Genomic DNA, 22,270 nt, shown 5'->3' on the forward strand with positions numbered 1-22,270 from the left:
TATCGTCCTTGTAAAAGACCTGTCTGATTAGAATGAATAATGTCCGACAATACCTTTTTAATTCTATGAGCTATACATTTTGCTTGAAGTTTTGCATCACAAAACTGAAGTTTAAGGGGCCTCCAATATTTTAAATGGACTGGATCTTTATATTTCCCACTTGTATCCTGTTTCAGGAAAAATGAAATCAGACCTTCTTGTTGAGTGTCTGATAATCTACCATTTACATTCGAGTTGTTAAAACATGCCAGGTCCTCTGAGTATATCAAAAAAGGTTTTGTAGTCCAAATTCCCTGTCCACATGTCCTTAACCCTATTTGACCAGGCACTGGCAGGATAACCAAAAGTTACAGTAAGCAGTTTCCTTGAGGATGACAATGTGTTCTGGACGCCATCATCACCGCTGTTGATATGAACCTGTTTGTATGTTGCCCTATCCAGGTCCTTCTGCTGTGGTGGAAGAAGAGGAGTGACAGACAGAGAGACACGCAGTAAACAACAACAACAACAGACAGAACCACTGTGGTTTACATCAGCCACATTTATATTTACAAGCATACATACATTTTTGGGGGGTCCATTATTCACGTTTAGTAAGCTAAACATCTAATCTTCAGTCCTTCCACGTCTCAGAAAGGCATGTTTGAAAGCATTGTAAGAAATACTGGTATGGAAACATTTTGAGAATTCCAAATGTATTGATTACATCACTTCTTTATTGCTCTGTACATATAAAACAATACAACTATGAACATGTGTCAAATAAAAACAAACAAAACGTGTTCACTTAACACTTACTTACTTCTGTTTCTGAGGAGCATCATGCTGTAACAGTGTCATACATAAAACCCAGTGTTTAGTGGGCTGCAGTCAGAACAGGAAGTAGGAAGAGGTAGACAGGAAGTCAAGCAGGGAATTGGGGGGGGGGGGGCAAACGTAAGCACGCTAACAGCTATTATTCTGATAAACAAACTGATTAAAAGGTTAAGAAAATAAAGTTATTTTTACCAGTTAGGGGCTGGACACCATTACAAACATGCTCTTTCTTTAGTCAAGTTCTGAATAATTTTTCGACAAACAGAGCTGTGCTTCAGATGGGTTCAAACTGGGAAATATGTGGCGTCATCAGTGAGGCATATCAGCCATATGTCTGCAGCCGTATGACAGTTTAACACACGCTGCATCCCAATCAATAAATGGTGTCTGCTGGTGACACCATAGAAATGAGTAGGGATCTTTATAGATGGCATATTGTCTTAGCAAATTAATATTGATCATCTCAAATGTACATCCTAAAGTGTAAAAAACAAAAGAAAGCAACAAGAAAATGTAAGAAAAAAGATTGAAACGAAACCTTGAACGGGTTCATTGTGAAGGCATTCAGCCGGTCTCTCTCTGCCACAGACAGAGGAAGACAGAGCCATGACATCAGGCTCCAAATAAATACCCTCTAGAAATATGAGTAACATCCAATCCTCGTTTGTCTGTTACCCTATTATTTCATAGGGTGAAGGGGATAAGGGGGAGCTTTTCCAGTTTGACAAAAATCAGCGCACATCTAAAATAAAACCCTATTCCCCATACAGTGCACTACTTGTGGCCAGAGCCAAGGCAGTGTATTTATGGGGAATAGGGTATGATTTGAGATGTCGCCCCGCTCCCACTTCATACAGCAATGGCCGGTTGCGAATCCTCCTCCACCTCCACCTCGCTCCCCTCCACCTGGATCTCAGAGTTCACCTGTCCCTCTGCTGACACCTGCAGCACCCGGATCTCAACACCCGCTTCCTTCAGTCTCTCTATGTCCTCCTCACACATCTCGGTCACCTCCCCATCCACCAACATGGCTGTTTCCACCAATGCTACCACACCTACGGGCTCCACGGTAACATGCTCCACGCTTATCCCGTCCTCTAGTAGAAGGGTCTCCCTCTTGCCTCCCTTCCCCTCCCTGGTCACATCCTCTTGCGTTGTAGCGGCGGCAATGACCAGTTCCTGGGTTATCAGCTTGTCGTCTGTGACGCCGTGCAGGTCGCGGAGATGTCGGCGGAGGTCGTCGGGCTGGGTGAACCAGAGGTCACACATGGTGCAATGGTTAGGCTTTTCTCCCGTGTGTGTCGTCAGGTGGTCTTTAAACAGCTCCCAGCTGTTGAACACACTGCTGCACACCTGGGGGGGAAGAGGTCATTTTACAATCCAGCATATACCCTACTCAGGGATGTGATGGGTGATTTTGACTCCTTATAAATCAGGAAAAAACAAGAAAGTTCTCTGCACCTGACATTCGTAGAGTTTCTTGCGTCCCTTCTTGGCCCCGGCGCCGTTCTGACAGGCAGCCATGTGACATTTCAATGTGCTGTTCCTGGCAAAGCGCTCATGGCAGTCTGGACATGCAAACGGTTTCTCACCTACACACACAAGGGATAAACTACTTATTACACCCACTGCATAACACAGGAGATCCTATTAAGGTGGTCTGATTTATATTCACCTCACAAGAACAGGTCACTCACTCATCAATGCACAATCAAAGATGACACTCAGAGAGAAGAAAGGTGTTGTTGATGTGCAATGAAGTGCTGTTGATGCTATGTTTTAGTCTGCCTAGAAACTACAAATGCACATCAGCTATACAAAACACTAGGAACACCTTCAACAGAACAGCCTCAATTTCGTCAGAGCATGGACTCTACAAAGTCCATGCCAGGGATGCTGGCCCATGTCGACTCCAATGCTTCCCACAGTTGTGTCAAGTTGCCTGGACGTCCTTTGGGTGGTGGACCATTCTTGATACACACGGAAGACTGTTGAGTGTGAGAAACCCAGCAGTGTTGCAGTTCTTGACACAAACCAGTGTGCCTGACACTTAGTACCATAAGCCGTTCAAAGACACACATCTTTTGTCTTGCCTATTCACCCTCTAAAAAGGCACACATCCACAATCCATGTCTCAAGGTTTAAACATCCTTCTTTAACCCTTTTACTCCCCTTAATCTACACTGATTGAAGTGGATTTAACAGGTGACATTAATAAGGAATCATAGCTTTCACCTGGATATCTATCTGGTCAGTCTATCATGGAAAGAGCAGGTGTTCCTAATGTTTTGTACACTCCGTGTATAGTTAACCCAGGCACTTCTACAAATATGAACCCCTGAATGAATCCCTCTTGGTTTGATAACTCTTACCAGTGTGCTTTCGTAAGTGCTCCTTGAAGTGTCCAAAGTGGTCAAACTGCTTGTCACAGTACTCGCACACGTGTGTCTTCTTCTTCTGGGACTGGCTGCGCGACAGCTCCTCCGCCTCATAATGTAACGTGTTCAGGTGCTGTTTAAGCGCCCCCTCCCGCGTGTACGCCTTCCCGCAGTGGCAACACGCATGAGGCTTGTCCAGCGCGGCCATGTGGGCGCGCATGTGCTGTTTAAGATGATAGTAGAGGCGGAAGCTGCGGTCACATTTGTTGCAGCGGAACATCTTGTCCAGCTGAGAGATCTGGACCTCGACCATCTCCAGACTCTGGAGAGTCTTGGGAGGTGTCACCGTCTCCTCCTGATACACCATCTCCTGGATCACACACACACACACACACACACACACCAACCATGATGTATGGATGCATTGAGATGAAAGGATGACTTGTTTTGAGAAAGATTGGAAACGTCAACAAAATATATTCTTATATATAATAGTTTTTTTGTTTTGAATCAAAGTTGGTCATGGTCCTTCCAAGTGTGGTTTTTACATGTGCAACAGAGAAACAGAGTGCCTTGTTTACCTCCTTCAGTCCTTCCTTCTTCAGGACGTGCAGCGTTAGCCCCCCTTGCTGGTACTTGCTGGTAATGTCAGCAAGCAGAGCCAGGGCAGAGTCATCCGAGACTGCCTGGGTGTTCCGAGCAGCGTCCACCACCTCCTCCAGCCCAGTCTCCTCCACCTCAATGGTACCCTCTCCGATCTCCACCTCAATCTCCACCTGCAAGGACAGACTTGGGTCAGCACAGCAATACATATCAGGAGGAAAGGACAGATGATGAAGAGGATGATGAGGATAATTTGGGACACTTTTTTGCACTTTATGCGATTTTATGTTATAACAACTACAAACATAATGTGCCATTGTAGATCTCCAACCTGCTCCCCCTCCACTGAGGGAAGAATCTCAGATATCTTCCTCTTCTTGGCCTTGCTATTCCCCGCCACCAGAGTCTGGGATAGCTGGAAGAGGGTGCCATCACCCAACCTATGGAGAAAGAGAGAGAGAAAGGGTTATATTCATTGAAAGTACTTTACATTCCAACAGATACCATTAAACAAGACTAGAAACCAACACCACACAAAAAGGGGGCTAGCCTTCAGAAAGTGTTCACACCCCGTGACTTTTTCCACTTTGTTGTGTTAGAGCCTGAATGTAAAATGTTTCATTTTTGTTTATTGAATGTTTAAAACATATAATATACTTGCAGTCAAGCCACTCAACAACTACATCACATTAGTAATCTAACAGACTCCCATCCAGAATGACCTACAGAAGCAACCAGGGCAACACCCTGGTCAAGGGCACGTCGACAGATCTACCACAAGGTCAAAAAACGGGGACCAGAAACAGCGATCCATCAACCAACAACCCAAGATCCCTCCCCACAGTTCCTCAAGAGCAGCCCCTCAACCATCTGAGACCCCCTCCCCCAGTAAAAAAATAATATTTAAAAAATCCCATTCCCCATCCCTAAGACCCCCCATGCTCCAACAACCAACAAAATATATTTTTTTAAAGAGAAAGACAAAGCAAAACAGAAAACAACAATGCAAAAAACAACAAAGACATCAAGGACAACAAAAATCATGACCACAGGGCCAACTGAATATGTTTGAGTGCATACATGGCACTATTTACCTGCGTGTGTCCGTGTATGTGCACATTTGAATGAGAGTGGGAGTATATGCACGTGTACAAACACCTGCACAGCATCAGCCTCAGGCAAACCCGGCATTAGCTGTAAAAACACTGTCCCTCGGTGTCATTCAAGCAAACTTTTTGTTTTATACTTTTATCTTTGACCATCATTCTATACCCCACCCAACAACTCCACTCCCACTTGTCTCCAATTCCACATCCCAACCCTCAGCCCATCCCATCTATCTCTGCTGGTCACCCTCTTTGGATTTCTACACACCACACATCTTTCAACTATGCTGTGATGTTTAACATAGAAATTATAATCTAAATCTAATTGAATCCACAGACTGCGAGTTGAAGATAAATACTTTTACTAAGAGTATTAGTATATTATCAATTGACTGACCCGGTCTCTCCAGATCTCCCAACAGTAAAACTCAGCAAAAAAATAGAAACGTCCTCTCACTGTAAACTGCGTTTATTTTCAGAAAACTTAACATGTGTAAATATTTGTATGAACATAACAAGATTCGACAACTGAGACATAAACTGAACAAGTTCCACAGACATGTGACTAACAGAAATGGAATAATGTGTCCCTGAACAAAGGGGGGTCGAAATCAAAAGTATCAGTCAGTATCTGGTGTGACCACCAGCTGGAATAAGTACTGCAGTGCATCTCCTCCTCATGGACTGCACCATATTTGCCAGTTCTTGTTGTGAGATGTTACCTCACTCTTCCACCAAGGCACCTGCTAGTTCCCGGACATTTCTGGGGGTGTCCCTAACCCTCTGATCCAACAGATGGGATTGAGATCCGGGCTCTTCGCTGGCCATGGCAGAACACTGACATTCCTGTCTTGCAGGAAATCATCCACAGAACGAGCAGTATGGCTGGTGGCATTGTCATGCTGGAGGGTCATGTCAAGATGAGCCTGCAGGAAGGGTACCACATGAGGGAGGAGGATGTCTTCCCTGTAACGTACAGTGTTGAGATTGCCTGCAATGACAACAAGCTCAGTCCCATGATGCTGTGACACACCGCCCTAGACCATGACAGACCCTCCACCTCCAAATCGATCCTGCTCCAGAGTACAGGCCTCTGTGTAATGCTCATTCCTTTGTCGATAAAACGCAAATCCGACAATCACCCCTGGTGAGACGAAACCGTGACTCGTCAGTGAAGAGTGCTTTTTGACAGTCCTGTCTGGTCCAGCGACGGTGGGTTTGTGCCCATAGGTGACATGGTTGCTGGTGATGTCTGGTGAGGACCTGCCTTACACCAGGCCTACAAGCCCTCAGTCCAGCCTCTCTCAGCCTATTGCGTACAGTCTAAGCACTGATGGAGGGATTGTGCATTCCTGGTGTAACTCGGACAGTTGTTGTTGCCATTCTGTACCTGTCCCGCAGGTGTGATGTTCGGATGTACCGATCCTGTGCAGGAGTTGTTACACGTGGACAGCCACTGCGAGGACTATCAGCTGTCTATCCTGTAGTGCCGTCTTAGGCATCTCACAGTACAGACATTGCAATTTATTGTCCTGGCCACATCTGCAGTCCTCATGCCTCCTTGCAGCATGCCGAAGGCACGTTCACGCAGATGAGCAGGGATCCTGGGCATCTTTCTTTTAGTGTTTTTCAGAGTCAGTAGAAAGGCCTTTTTAGTGTCCTAAGTTTTCATAACTGTGACCTTAATTGCCTACCCTCTGTAAGCTGTTAGTGTCTTAACGACCGTTCCACAGGTGCATGTTCATTAATTTTTTATGGGTCATTGAACAAGCATGGGAAACAGTGTTTAAACCCTTTACAATGAAGATCTGTGAAGTTATTTGGATTTTTACAAATTATCTTTGAAAGACTGGGTCCTGAAAAAAATGGTTCCCAAAAGTGGCTCCCAAAAGATTATTTTTTTACAAAGTCTATTTCTTGGGTAAATTTTAGATCAATGTTCTGCATTTTCAGCCATTCCTGAACCAAATGGTCTATTGATTCTGTATCCTCACAAAAAATCTGCAGAGCTTCGATGATTGAATGCCACATTATTTAACATTCTGAAAAGCACAAAGTCTTGAATCTTGCGTCATTATTTTATATATATATATCACCTGATACACCCTGTACCATGGAATCGGTACATCATAAATCTCTTCCCAACTATTTTGCAATCTGTATGGCACAGTTGTCAACATCCTTGGTCCTCAAATGAAACTGGTATATTTTCCTATTTATGCTATTTGTATTCCTCTGTCAGTTGATCCTTTATATTGGGCAGACAGACCAGTTCCCTACCTCCTTCCGCTGCCAACTGCCTCATCCATTTTTGGGGTAATGCTGTAATCAATTGGTTGTAATCTTGGATTGAGCAGATCGTCCCATAAAATTCTATTAACTCCATGAAAGACAACTCTACCATAACAATTTACAATATAATTTACAAACCCTTTTCAAACATCTTTCCCATAAATACAGGTATTTTATCAACCAGCACATTTGAGTTCAGCCATAATATTTATTGCATTCAAAATGTATTAAAATTGAGATTGTGTAGGCTAGTGACACAATACCCTATAAAGTGTAATTGTGTTTTTAGAAATTTTCACAAATTGTTAAAGAAAAAAAAAAAGAAAAAAATGCTGAAATGTCTAGAGTCAATAAGTATTGAATCCCTTTGTTAGGGCAGGTCTAAATAAGTTCAGGAGTAAAACATGTGCTTAACAAGTCACTTAATAAATTGCATGGACTACCTCATCTCTGTGCATCACACAATTATCTGTAAAGTCCCTGAGTCGAGCAGTGAATTTCAAACACAGACTGAACCACAAAGACCAGGGAGGATTTCCAATGCCTCACAAAGAAGGCCACCTATTGGTAGACGGGTAAAAAATAAAGGAAACATTGAATATCCGTTTGAGCATGTTGAAGAAGTTATTCATTACACTTTGGATGGTGTATCAATACACCCAGTCACTACAAAGATACAGGCATCCTTCATAACTCAGGTGAGTGGCCTAGTTACAGTTGACTGAAATCAGCTTGAAAATCTATGGCAAGACTTCAAAATGGCTGTCTAGCAATGACAGACGCTGCTCAGAACACCGAGACAACTAACTTGACAGCTTGAAGAATTAAAAAAATAAATGTGAAAATATTGTACAATCCAGGTGTGCAAAGCTCACTTACCCAGAAACACTCACAGCTAGAATCACTGCCAAAGGGGATTCTAACACTCAGGGGCGTGAATACTTTCTGTATTTCATTTTCAATACATTTGCTAACATTTTTATAAACATGTTTTCACTTTGTCATTATGGTGTATTTTGTGTGGATGGGTGAGAGAAAACAATCTAATCCATTTTGAATTCTCTAACACAGTGGTTCCCAGACTTTTTATAGTTCCGTACCTCTTCAAACATTCAACCTCCAGCTGCGTACCTCCTCTAGCACCAGGGTCAGAGCACTCTCAAATGTTGTTTTTTGCCATCATTGTAAGCCTGCCACACACACACTATAAAGATACATTTATTAAACATAAGAATGAGTTTGTCACAACCCGGTTCGTGGGAAGTGACAAAGAGCTCTTATAGGACCAAATAATAACGCACCACAGGTTAATGAGAAGGGTGTGCTTGAAAGGATGCACATAACTCTGCAATGTTGGCTTGTATTGGAGAGAGTCTCAGGCTTAAATCATTTTCCACACACAGTCTGTGCCTGTATTTAGTTTTCATGCTAGTGAGGGCCGAGAATCCACTCTCACATATGTGTGTGGTTGCAAAGGGCATCAGTGTCTTAACAGTGTGATTTGCCAAGGCAGGATACTCTGCGCACAGCCCAATACAGAAATCTGGCAGTGGCTTCAGATTGAAATACATTTTCACAGAACCACTTGTTGCAATTTCAATGAGGCTCTCTTGTTCAGATATCAGTAAGTGGACTGGAGGCAGGGCATGAAAGGGATTATGAATCCAGTTGTTTGTGTCATCCTTTTCGAAAAAGTACCTGCTTAATTGCGCACCCAGCTCAGGTGCTTCGCTATATCACATTTGACATTGTCCGTAAACTTGAGTTAATTTGCACACAAAAAAAAAATTATACAACAATGAAAAGACCTGTGTGTTGTTCTTGTTAATGCAGACAGAGAAGAGCTCCAACTTTTTAATCATGGCCTCAATTTTGTCCCGCACATTGAATATAGTTGCGGAGAGTCCCTGTAATCCTAAATTCAGATCATTCAGGTGAGGAAAAAAAATCTCCCAGAAAGGCCAGTTGTGTGAGAAACTCGTCATCATGCAAGCAGTCAGACAAGTAAAAATTATGGTCAGTAAAGAAAACTTTAAGCTAATCTCTCAATTTAAAAAAACGTGTCAATACTTTTCCCCTTGATAACCATTGCACTTTTGTGTGTTGTAAAAGCGTTACATGGTTGATGCCCATATTGCATAGTGGAGAATATACACGAGAGTTCAGGGGCCTTGCTTTAACAAAGTTTTTAAAAATTCACTAGTGTCCAAAACGTATTTCAAGCTGTCAGACATTTCCTTGGCAACAAGAGCCTCTCGGTGGATGCTGCAGTGTACTCAAGTGGCGTCGGGAGCAACTGCTTGCACTCGCGTTACCACTCAACTATGTCTCCCTGTCATGGATTTTGTGCCATCGGTACAGATACCAATATATTTTGACCACCTAAGTCCATTTGATGTCACAAAGCTGTCCAGTACTTTAAAATAATCCTCTCCTGTTGTCCTGGTTTCCAGTAGTTTGCAGAAGAGGATGTCTTCCTTAATTGATCCCCCATAAATGTAACGGACATACAGTATACCAGGAGCTGTGCCAGGCCCGCCACATCTGTTGACTCATCCGGCTGTAAGGCATAAAATTCACGGGCTTCTATGCAAAGCAGCAATTGTTTCAAAACACATCCTGCCATGTCACTGATGCGTCGTGAAACAGTGTTGTTTGATGAAGGCATTGCCTGTTCTCCCAGCATTGTCCCAGCCATAGCCATGGTAGCAGGAAGAATTCAAGTCCTCCACAATAGTATAGGGCTTGCCTGTCCTAGCCACTAGGTAGCCCACCATATAAGACGCTTCTAGAACCTTCTTATTAATGGTATCTGTTGCTTTTATTCATGTCTTACTACTCGAAAGTCGTCTTAATTCTCATTCAAAAAACTCCTGTGGTTTATTTTTAAAATTGGCATGTTATGTTTCTAAATGTCCGTGCAAGAGTGAAGGTTTCATCGAGTTGTGAGATAGTACTTTTGCACAAATAACACACTGTGGCTGAGGAAAGGCACTACTCCCAACATAATACATGCAGTCAGTCAGGAAAACTAAGGCCAGCTTCTTCAGGCAGAAATTTGCATCCTGTAGCTCCAATTCCAAAAAGTTCTGGGACACTGCAGTCCATGGAGAACAAGAGCACCTCCTCCCAGCTGCCCACTGCACTGAGGCTAGGTAACACGGTCACCACCGGTCACCAAATCCAAGATTATCGAAAACTTCAACAAGCATTTCTCAACGGCTGGCCATGCCTTCCGCCTGGCTACTCCAACCTCGGCCAACAGCTCCGCCCCCCCCCCGCAGCTACTCGCCCAAGCCTCTCCAGGTTCTCCTTTACCCAAATCCAGATAGCAGATGTTCTGAAAGAGCTGCAAAACCTGGACCCGTACAAATCAGCTGGGCTTGACAATCTGGACCCTCTATTTCTGAAACTATCCGCCGCCATTGTCGCAACCCCTATTACCAGCCTGTTCAACCTCTCTTTCATATCGTCCGAGATCCCCAAGGATTGGAAAGCTGCCGCAGTCATCCCCCTCTTCAAAGGGGGAGACACCCTGGACCCAAACTGTTACAGACCTATATCCATCCTGCCCTGCCTATCTAAGGTCTTCGAAAGCCAAGTCAACAAACAGGTCACTGACCATCTCGAATCCCACCGTACCTTCTCCGCTGTGCAATCTGGTTTCCGAGCCGGTCACGGGTGCACCTCAGCCACGCTCAAGGTACTAAACGATATCATAACCGCCATCGATAAAAGACAGTACTGTGCAGCCGTCTTCATCGACCTTGCCAAGGCTTTCGACTCTGTCAATCACCATATTCTTATCGGCAGACTCAGTAGCCTCAGTTTTTCTGATGACTGCCGTGCCTGGTTCACCAACTACTTTGCAGACAGAGTTCAGTGTGTCAAATCGGAGGGCATGCTGTCCAGGCCTCTGGCAGTCTCTATGGGGGTGCCACAGGGTTCAATTCTCGGGCCGACTCTATTCTCTGTATATATCAATGATGTTGCTCTTGCTGCGGGCGATTCCCTGATCCACCTCTACGCAGACGACACCATTCTATATACTTCCGGCCCGTCCTTGGACACTGTTCTATCTAACCTCCAAACGAGCTTCAATGCCATACAACACTCCTTCCGTGGCCTCCAACTGCTCTTAAACGCTAGTAAAACCAAATGCATGCTTTTCAACCGCTCGCTGCCTGCACCCGCACGCCTGACTAGCATCACCACCCTGGATAGGTGTCTGGCTAGACTGTAAACTCTCCTTCCAGACTCATATCAAACATCTCCAATCGGAAATCAAATCTAGAGTCGGCTTTCTATTCCGCAACAAAGCCTCCTTCACTCACGCCGCCAAACTTACCCTAGTAAAACTGACTATCCTACCGATCTTCGACTTCGGCGAAGTCATCTACAAAATAGCTTCCAACACTCTACTCAGCAAACTGGATGCAGTTTATCACAGTGCCATCCGTTTTGTCACTAAAGCACCTTATACCACCCACCACTGCGACCTGTATGCTCTCGTCGGCTGGCCCTCGCTACATATTCGTCGCCAGACCCACTGGCTCCAGGTCATCTACAAGTCCATGCTAGGTAAAGCTCCGCCTTATCTCAGTTCACTGGTCACGATGGCAACACCCACCCGTAGAACGCGCTCCAGCAGGTGTATCTCACTGATCATCCCTACAGCAAACACCTCATTTGGCCGCCTTTCGTTCCAGTTCTCTGCTGCCTGTGACTGGAACGAATTGCAAAAGTTGCTGAAGTTGGAGACTTTTATGTCCCTCACCAACTTCAAACATCTGCTATCTGAGCAGCTAACCGATCGCTGCAGCTGTACATAGTCTATCGGTAAATAGCCCACCCATTTTTACCTACCTCATCCCCATACTGTTTTTATTTATTTACTTTTCTGCTCTTTTGCACACCAATATCTCTACCTGTACATGACCATCTGATCATTTATCACTCCAGTGTTAATCTGCAAAATTGTAATTATTCGCCTACCTCCTCATGCCTTTTGCACACAATGTATATAGACTCTTTTTTTTCTACTGTGTTATTGACTTGTTAATTGTTTACTCCATGTGTAACTCTGTGTTGTCTGTTCACACTGCTATGCTTTATCTTGGCCAGGTCGCAGTTGCAAATGAGAACTTGTTCTCAACTAGCCTACCTGGTTAAATAAAGGTGAAATAAAAAAATACAAAAATAAGTGAACCCCAAATCAATGTAGTTCTCATCATATTTGCGCCTCTTCGATGATCCAATGACCCTGTCTGTTTTTCGGTGCTTTCCTGGGTAAGAGGTCAGTAGCTCTTCGGCTGTATCAGATTCACAACTATCAGTGTCCATGTTAGCTGGGCTAACAACAAATGTAGAATTACTGATGCTAGCATTGGATGTGCTCGTTGAAGGAGAACAACTTCTGTTGTCGATAGGTGCAGGTGTAGTTCTGCTGGTAGTAGCAGGTCTACCAGTAGAGCTGGTACACGTCTCTGGTATGTGTGACTTTTAACCATTTAACCATTTATGCATCTTCGAGCAAACGAAATGAGCAGCAGCTACGTTTGGCTACATATGGACCGTTAGCGGAATTCTCGCAGAAGAGTAACGTTTAACGTGATTGGATGTTAAAATTATTTTTTTTTTTTACCCCTTTTTCTCCCCAATTTCGTGGTATCCAATTGTTTAGTAGCTACTATCTTGTCTCATCACTACAACTCCCGTACGGGCTCAGGAGAGACGAAGGTTGAAAGTCATGCGTCCTCCGATACACAACCCAACCAAGCGCCATCCAACCCGGAAGCCAGCCGCACCAATGTGTCGGAGGAAACACCTGGCGACCCTGGTTAGTGCGAACTGCGCCCGGCCCGCCACAGGAGTCGCTGGTGCACCATGAGACAAGGATTTCCATACCGGCCAAACCCTCCCTAACCCGGACGACGCTAGGCCAATTGTGCGTCACTCCACGGACCTCCCGGTCGCGGCCGGTTACAACAGAGCCTGGGCGCGAAACCAGAGTCTCTGGTGGCGCAGCTGGCTGGATGTTAATTATTTGACAAGGCTACCTGTATTTGACATTGTGTTGTTAATTCGCTGAACACAAGCTGGTTTAATTTTATTTCTTTTTGGCAGTGAAACGAGGCTAATCAGGCGACAAAAAATCTCACCCAAATGTATAGCCCTGTTGGAAAATATAAATGGACTGTTTGAAAATATATATATATTTTTTTTAAGTAAATAAATAATATAAATAATATATATTGATGTTGAGAATATATATATATATATATATATATCTTTAACTTTTTATGGCTGCAGGGGCAGTATTGAGTAGCTTGGATGAAAAGGTGCCCATTGTAAACGGCCAGCTCCTCAGTCTCAGTTGCTAATATATGCATATTTTTATTAGTATTGGATAGAAAACACTCTGAAGTTTCTAAAACTGTTTGAAATATGTCTGTGAGTATAACAGAACTCATATTGGAGGCAAAAACCTGAGAAATTCCACTTCCTGTTTGGATTTTTTTCTGGGGGTGGCAGATCTTCAACCAAGCCCTCATTGAAATTACAGCGAGATATGGATGCGTTTTCACTTCCTACGCCTTCCACTAGATGTCAATAGAACTTTGTCTGATGACTCTAATGTGAAGGGGGGTCGAATGAGACAGGAAATAGTCACCACTGCCACGAGTTGACCATGCTTTCACTATGCGCGTTCACAGGGGAAGGACCAGCGTTCCACCGGTCATCTGAAGTCATTCTAATTCTCCGGTTGGAATGTTATTCAAGATATACGTAAACAACATTCTAAAGATTGATTCAGTACATCGTTTGACATGTTTCTACTGACTGTTACGGAACATTTGGACATTTCATCACATTATTGTGGACGCGCTTCGTGACTTTGGAATTGTTTACCAAACGCGCTAACCAAAGTAGCTAATTGGACATACATAATAACGGACATTTTCGAACAAATGAAGTATTTATTGTGGACCTGGCATTCCTAGGACTGCATTCTGATGAAGTTCATCAAAGGTAAGGAAATATTTATCATGTATTTTCTGGTTTCTGTTGACTCCAACATGGCGGCTAATTTGGCTAATGTTCTGAGCTCCGTCTCAGATTATTTCATGGGTTGCTTTTTCCGTCAACTTTTTTTGAAAGGAGAGGTATATCTATAATTCCATGTGTAGAACTTGTATTATCATCTACATTTATGATGAGAATTTCTGTTGAAACGATGTGGCTATGCAAAATCACTTGATGTTTTTGGAACTAGTGAATCTAATACGCCAATGTAAACTCAGATTTTTTAATATAAATATGAACTTTATCAAACAAAACATGCATGTATTGTGTAACATGAAGTCCTATGAATGTCATCTGATGAAGATAATTCAAGGTTAGTGATTCATTTTATCTGTATTTCTGCTTTTTGTGAATGCTATATTTCGCTGGAAAATGGCTGTGCTTATTGCGGTTTGGTGGAGACCTAACATAATCGTTTGTAGTGCTTTTGCTGAAAAGCATATTTGAAATCAGACACTTTGGTGGGATTAACAACAAGATTACCTTTAAAATGATATAAAACACATGTGTGTTTTGAGAATTGTAATTATGAGATTTCTGTGGTTTGAATTTGGCGCCCTCTATTTTCACTGGTAGTTGTCATATCGATCCCGTTAACGTAAATCACATTTTTATTTGGAGTACCCCCGACAGCATTGCGCGTACCCCTGGAAATTCCAGTATGGGAATACCTGCTCTAACACAACAAAATGTGGAATAAGTCAAGAGGTATGAATACTTTCTGAAGGCACCGTAAGTAGTAAGGGACTATATTAGTAGTAAGGGGGTCCAGATGTTATAATGGCCGTCCAACCTGTTGTTGAGGGCCTTGATGGCCTCCTGCATCTGGAGGTACTCTGCTGCCTTCCACACGTCGTTGACCTCCTCTGGCCCACTGACAGCCAGCGTAGCTGTGTACGTAAATTCCATCAGCTGGCGGAAAGCTGAGTTACTCACTCCTGCACAACACAGGGGATTGATGGGTACATTGGGTTATTGTGTGATAGTCTTATAGTTATTGTCAGAAGTGGATGTAAGCCTTGTTTTGTTTCTCAGGGTCTATAGCGCTATCGTTTATTTTCTTGATTGATGACAGACATACGTCAGTGGATGCATCAGTGGTTCAGCAGTACATACCTTCAATCTCCACTAGTGGCTCCTGTGTGAAGTCCTGGAAGAACTTGTGGAAGAACTGACTGCACGCTGCTAACACTGCCTTATGGGCCCTGAACTGGTGTCCTACAGACCAGAGGTAAGATGAACGCATGAACGGTACAGCACATAATAGAATACTTCATACAATGTGGCCATTTTTCCCTTAACACAAGGATATTAACCTACACGGCTGAAACAAGGCTGTTTTTGTATTAACAAAATATATAATTAACTTTTAGTTGACAAGCCAAAGCTGCACCTTCACTTTCTGCAATTCAACAAACATCACTGAGGATGAGCTTACCGTCTACTATGAGAGTGATGTCTGTGAACTGGTCCAGCTGTCTCTGTTCATTCAGTTTGTCCAGCATGACTTTATAATGGTCTGGGAACTGACTACCACACCCCTCACCCTTATCTGCCATGGCTCAGCCCCTCACCTGCACACAAGGAAGAAATCCATGTAGAGATGACACACAGTTCACATCACCAGTAATGACAGACTATATGGACTCAGTGTACAATTACATCTGGGCAAACAAGTTAAACATGAACAACATGCTCACAGCATATTGATGCACAGACAGTAATGTGATTTTAACATAGATTTAAATATAATGTTATCATTGGGCATTCTGCAGCTTTTATGAATATTTATAGTACCAGTGAAAAGTTTGGACACCTACTTATTCCAGGTATTTTTCCTTTATTTTTTTACAATGTAGAATAATAGTTAAGATATCAGAACTATGAAATAACACATATGGAATCATGTAGCAACCAAAAAAAGTGTTAAACAAATCAAATTATGAGATTTTTCAAAGTAGCCACCCTTCACCTTGATGACAGCTTTGCACTCTTGGCATTCAATCAGCTTCATGAGGTAGTCCACTGGAATACATTTGAATTAATAGGTGTGCTTTGTTAAAAGTTCATTTGTGGAATTTCTTTCCTTCTTAATACGTTTGAGCCAATCAGTTGGTTTGTGACAAGGTAGGGGTGGTATACAGAATATAGCCTTACTTGGTAAAATAGCAAGTCCATATTAGGGCAGGAACAGCTCAAATAGGCAAAGACAAACAACATTCCATATTTTACTTTGGAAAGTTTCTTCAAGTGCAGTTGCAAAAACAATCCAGCGCTATCATGAAACTGGCTCTCAGGAGGACCGCCACGGGAATGGAAGACCCAGAGTTACCTCTGCTGCAGAGTATAAGTTCATTAGAGTTACCAGCCTCAGAAATTGCAGCCCAAATAAATGCTTCCCAGAGTTCAAGTAACAGACATCTCAACATCAACTGTTCAGAGGAGACTGCGTGAATCAGGCCTTCATGGTCGAATTGCTGCAAAGAAACCACTATTAAAGGACACCATTAGACTGGTGGAAATCTGTCCAAATGCAAGATTTTTGGTTTCAACCGACATGTCTCTGTGAGATACAGAGTGGGTGAACAGATGATCTCCGCATTTGTAGTTCCCATTGTGAAGCATGGAGGAGGAGGTGCGATGTTGCTTTGCTGGTGACACTGTCTGATTTATTTAGAATTCAAGGCGCACTTAACCAGCACAGCTACCACAGCATTCTGCAGTGATATGCCATCCCATTTGGTTTGCGCTTAGTGGGACTATCATTTGTTTTTCAACAGCACAATGACCCAACACACCACCAGGCTGCGTAAGGGCTATTTGACCAAGAAGGAGAGTGATGGAGTGCTGCATCAGGTGACCTGACCTCCACAATCACCTGACCTCAACCCAACTGAGATGGTTTGGAATGAGTTGGACTGCAGAGTGAAGGAAAAACAGCCAACAAGTGCTCAGCACATGTGGGAACTCCTTCAAGACTGTTGGAAAAGCATTCCAGCTGAAGCTGGATGAGAGAATTTTCTCTAAATATGTTTTTATTTTTAATCCCAGCCCCCATCCCTGCAGAAGGCCTTTTGCCTTTTGGTAGGCCATCATTTTAAGTAAGAAATTAGTCTTAACTGCCTAGTAAAATAAATCAAATAAAAAAAATGCCAAGAGTGTGCAAAGCTGTCATCAAGGCTAAGGGTGGCTACTTTGAATAATCTCAAATGTATTTGGATTTGTTTAATAATTTTTGGGATACTACATGATTCCATATGTATTATTTCATAGTTTTGATGTCTTCACTATTATTTTACAATGTAGAATATAGTAAAATAAGGAAAAATCCTTGAATAAGTAGGTGTCCAAACTTTTGACTGGTACTGTATATTTTCATCTTTATCTGTTAATTTTGGCAATATCGCTGTTCATCGTATGTTTGTGTTCGCAACACATTGGACCGACAGTATTTCAGATTTTTCTTCATGAAATATGATAACGTTCGAGGCAGGAAAATCGCGTCAACCTCATGTGTTATCCAATAGAATGTTAACGATGCAAAGAGAAGACGTCGAATTCAGCCAATCATGCGTTTGACAGCAGTGTGATTGGCATCAAGTTGACCAATTGAAAATAGCAGACAATGCTAACGGTAGCTAGCATGCTTAGCTGCAGCAGAAGGCCTCGGTCTATAATTGAGGGCCGTAAAATCAAACTTAACGATATATTTAATCAGAATGTTTACCTAATAACACCAACGCCAAATACATAATGGGTTATAAGAAGCAGCGAACAATCCAGATAACGTTCGCCAACAAGTTACAGAAGCTAATCCTTTCAAATAGGCCCGTAAATGCTCTCCCCATTTCGAGTTTGACCATCGCCAGTACGTCATCAAATCGCGCATTAAAATACACTTTTTCCTGAGACATTTCCTAATTTAGACATAATTTGCCTGAAATATTTCACATCATACATCTGAAAACATACCTCAAGTTACGTTCTGCCGCTTTATTAAGTTATTTTTGCGTATAGCTCTTTCCCGACACTTGCAGCGTTGCTCTTCTCTCGTTCGTCTAAAAAGGGCGGTCGCTCAGTCGGGCCTCAGATTCCCAGCAGTCACTGCAAACTCCAGAAGACGCCGAGGAGCGTTACTAGGCAACAGATGGTTGTCTCCCGTTCGGTTTATCGAAACCCTGGCCCCTTAGTTCGGTTCTCTGGTCCAGTACCATTTCGGTACTCAGCCCCTTCCCCCTTTTTTTGATATAGACAATTTATTTCATTCTTCATATTCAACACAAAACAACCATACAGTACACCAAAATATACAGAAACACACCAAAATACAATGGAGAGAATGTTTTGTTTTGTTTGTTTTTTCTGCTAATAGGTGACAGGCTATTTCATGGCCATGATATTATTTTATGTGCTTTTAATGAACAACAACAATCTTTCCCATATCTTTTGTGAGTCTGTCTGTATTATTTTCTCCAGTCTGTGCTAACATGATTTCATGTCATATTGTTTTAATCAACATATTCATCCATTCCATAAAACATTGGATTATTAAAGATTTTCCAATACATGAGGACTAGTCTTAATTAACACTGACACAATACCAAAGCATAATATATTCAATTATGTTAGGTTACGTCGCGTTCACATGCTAATCAGATCTAGGAAACTGACATTTTCGACTTGTTAACTGCTTATAAACGTGCTGCGTACACAACCAGTTAACAAGTCAGATATTTTCAAGTTTCCTAGTTCCGACGAGAACACAGCATAAACCCCTGTCTTTTCCATCCTGTCACTTACCACAGGGTTTCCCAAACTCGGTCCTGGGTCCTCCCCTGTTCGCAAGTTTTGTTTTTTTCCCTAGCGCTATACAGCTGATTCAAATAATAAAAGCTTGATGATGAGTTGGTTATTTGAGTCAGCTGTGTAGTGCTAGGGCGAAACCCAAAACGTGCACCCAGGGGGGGCCCCAGGACCGAGTTTGGGAAACTTAACAGATAATGGGCTTGTTTGAGTGGTAAGGGTGAAGCAACCGACTGCAGATGAAAGTCATTGGGTTCAATTCCCTACTCAACAAATTGGATGCAGTCTATCACAGTGCAATCTGTTTTGTCACCAAAGCTCCATATACTACCCACCATTGCGACCTGTACGCTCTCGTTGGCTGGCCCTTGCTTCATACTCGTCGCCAAACCCACTAGCTCCATGTCATCTACAAGACCCTGCTAGGTAAAGTCCCCCCTTATCTCAGCTCGCTGGTCACCATAGCATCACCCACCTGTCGCACGCTCTCCAGCAGGTATATCTCTCTGGTCACCCCCAAAACCAATTCTTCCTTTGGCCGCCTCTCCTTCCAGTTCTCTGATGCCAATGACTGGAATGAACTACAAAAATCTCTGAAACTGGAAACACTTATCTCCCTCACTAGCTTTAAGCACGAGCTGTCAGAGCAGCTCACAGATTACTGCACCTGTACATATAATAATGAATAATATAATAATAATTATTATATATATAATTATAATAATAAATAATATTATATATAATAATAAATAATACACCTATAATTTAGCCCAAACAACTACCTCTGTATTTATTTTATTTATTTATTTATTTTGCTCCTTTGCACCCCATTATTTTTATTTCTACTTTGCACATTATTCCACTGCAAATCTACCATTCCAGTGTTTTACTTGCTATATTGTATTTACTTTGCCACCATGGCCTTTTTTTTGCCTTTACCTCCCTTATCTCACCTCATTTGATCACATCGTATATAGACCTGTTTCTACTGTATTATTGACTGTATGTTTGTTTTACTCCATGTGTAACTCTGTGTCGTTGTATGTGTCGAACTGCTTTGCTTTATCTTGGCCAGGTCGCAATTGTAAATGAGAACTTGTTCTCAACTTGCCTACCTGGTTAAATAAAGGTGAAATCAAAAATAAAAAAATAAATAAAAAGTTGAGGAGTGAAGTTGGGGGAGGTGCATCTGCTACAGCTGAAAGTCAGACACTGATGTGGTTTTCCAACAGCATTAAGGCTCAGTGCAACATGGCAGTGTTGCCATTGTTTGTAAAAGTTTTGCTTTACACACTCCAACCAACCCCCATATCTCACACTCATAAATTAATATATGTGTGTATATTCAGTGTACTACATTGTACTATCAATTGGGGTGAGAAAGCCTCAAATATCACATTTATTTGTGTAATTACCGATGCTGAGTCGAGAAGCAGGTACGGGGAGTCAACATTTAATTAGGTACAGACACGGAACAAGACAGGAACAGGGCCAGCACACCGGTATACAAAGACAGGCGACAAGCAATGCAGCAGCGGGGAACAGAGTTGGGGAACTGACAAATATAGGGGAGGTAATAAACAGGGGATTGTGTCCAGGTAAGTCCAATAATACGCTTGCGTTGACGGGGGAAGGCAGGTGTGAGTAATGATGGTGACAGGAGTGCGCAATGCTGGGGAGGCTGGTGCCCTTGAGCACCTGAGAGGAAGAGCGGGAGCAGGCGTGACAGTACCCCCCTCTAGGGTCGCCACCCGGCATCCCACCTGGGCGAGCCTGACGGGCCGGCCGAGGCACTGGCGCTGGACAAGCCGGCTGGGCGTGAATTCCAGAAGAATCGGCAGAGGCGTGAGAGCCTCTCGAAGTTGGCTGAGGCATAGGAGCCTGACAATCTGGCTGAGGCATGAAGGCCTGTCAATCCTGCTGAGGCTTGGGAGCCGGATGATCTGGCGGAGGCGTAGCAGGAGTGTACATATCCACTGTAATTGTGGAAAAGTTGCATCACAGATAGAACCAGTGGTGACCCGTCATTCAGGGCAGGTGGGGCAGAGCCTGTTTTGAGCCCCACCTGTTTTGCATGTTATTTAGACATTCATACGTGTCACATATCAGTTTGCAAACAATGCAATAAAATATATATCATTGAGTTAATAAAGCCTCATACAAGCATGGTCTCTTTTTTTCTTTCTTGAGTAAGGAAGCTCCAACATGCAGGTGTTTCAGCCAAGCTCAGTTCTTTCTGTGGTGGTTGGGCAGCCAGGGGAAAATACAGAGAGTAGGAGTTGGTAATGTTCTCAAGATGTGCCGTGATTGGCTCAGTGTTCTGTCACTCATGAGGACACTACGTCACCGCAAAATCTACAGGAGAGCTCAAAAATTCAAGCCCCTTGAGTATTGCCATAGAGATACACAGAAGTGCCCATCCAAAAAGGCTCAAGGTCATTGGCCACAGATAAAATTATGTCAAATCACGTTATATCTGTCACGCCCTGGTCTAAGTATTTTGTGTTTTTCTTCATGTATTGGGTCAGGCCAGGGTGTGGCATGTAGTTTTTGTATTGTGGTGTGTTTTGTCTTGGGGTTTTGGTGTGTATGTATTTGGGATTGTAGCTAGTGGGGTTATCTAGCAAAGTCTATGGCTGTCTGGAGTGGTTCTCAATCAGAGGCAGGTGCTTATCGTTGTCTCTGATTGGGAACCATATTTAGGCAGCCATATTCTTTGAGTTTGTCGTGGGTGATTGTCCTGAGTGTCTTGACGTCCTTATGCTGTGTTAGTTTGCACCAGTTTAGGCTGTTTCGGTTTTCATTACGTTTATTGTTTTGTAGAGTTTGTGTTTTGGATTCGTGTTACGTTGTGTGATTAAACATGGATCGCAATATACACGCTGCAGTTTGGTCCGACTCTCCTTCACCACATGAAAACCGTGACAATATCTACTATAGCTTTGATTGGACTGATCATGTCAACATCATACTTTCACAATCTTAGCTAGCAAGCAAGACAAGCAGTCATCATCATGACTCATGTTGACAATCTACAGGCAAATCCTTTTCAATCCTTGTCGTATGAAGATAAATGTCAGATAAAACGTATCGGTGCTCATTGGCCATTGGACATAAACATTACACAACAAGTTAGAAAATGCAAATTCAACAATGAGTGGTTTGGAAGGAATCAGTGGCAAACTG

At 42.9% G+C, this 22,270-nt stretch overlaps 1 protein-coding gene across 2 annotated transcripts; it reads right to left on the reverse strand.

Moving 5' to 3' along the window:
* Positions 1 to 696: 696 nt before the first annotated feature.
* LOC118358549 (zinc finger protein 131-like) lies at positions 697 to 18,510 on the reverse strand. 2 transcript variants are annotated; one of them, XM_035736501.2, is made up of 9 exons: positions 18,254 to 18,510; positions 15,720 to 15,855; positions 15,398 to 15,499; positions 15,075 to 15,219; positions 4,129 to 4,237; positions 3,776 to 3,970; positions 3,189 to 3,564; positions 2,278 to 2,408; positions 697 to 2,169 (listed from the first exon to the last, which is right to left on the reverse strand). In XM_035736501.2, exons 2-9 carry the CDS (start codon positions 15,838 to 15,840, stop codon positions 1,666 to 1,668), a joined length of 1,683 nt encoding a protein of 560 aa, XP_035592394.1. In that variant the 5' UTR covers positions 15,841 to 15,855; positions 18,254 to 18,510; the 3' UTR covers positions 697 to 1,665. The 2 variants fall into 2 exon arrangements, with proteins under 2 accessions (XP_035592394.1, XP_052335088.1); XM_052479128.1 differs by lacking the exon at positions 18,254 to 18,510 and adding an exon at positions 18,009 to 18,079.
* Between the last annotated feature and the right edge of the window lie 3,760 nt (positions 18,511 to 22,270).

Source organism: Oncorhynchus keta, chromosome 25 (genome assembly GCF_023373465.1).
Source record: "Oncorhynchus keta strain PuntledgeMale-10-30-2019 chromosome 25, Oket_V2, whole genome shotgun sequence".
Taxonomy (NCBI): domain Eukaryota; kingdom Metazoa; phylum Chordata; class Actinopteri; order Salmoniformes; family Salmonidae; genus Oncorhynchus; species Oncorhynchus keta.

Bases quoted from the DNA above. Each gene is read 5' to 3' on its own strand.
- LOC118358549 (XM_035736501.2), bottom strand. From the start codon at position 15,840: ATGGCAGATAAGGGTGAGGGGTGTGGTAGTCAGTTCCCAGACCATTAT. The intron at 15,500-15,719 runs GTAAGCTCATCC...TCTGGTCTGTAG, and splicing joins CATCACTCTCATAGTAGACG to GACACCAGTTCAGGGCCCAT. The intron at 15,220-15,397 runs GTATGTACTGCT...TGTGTTGTGCAG, and splicing joins GCCACTAGTGGAGATTGAAG to GAGTGAGTAACTCAGCTTTC.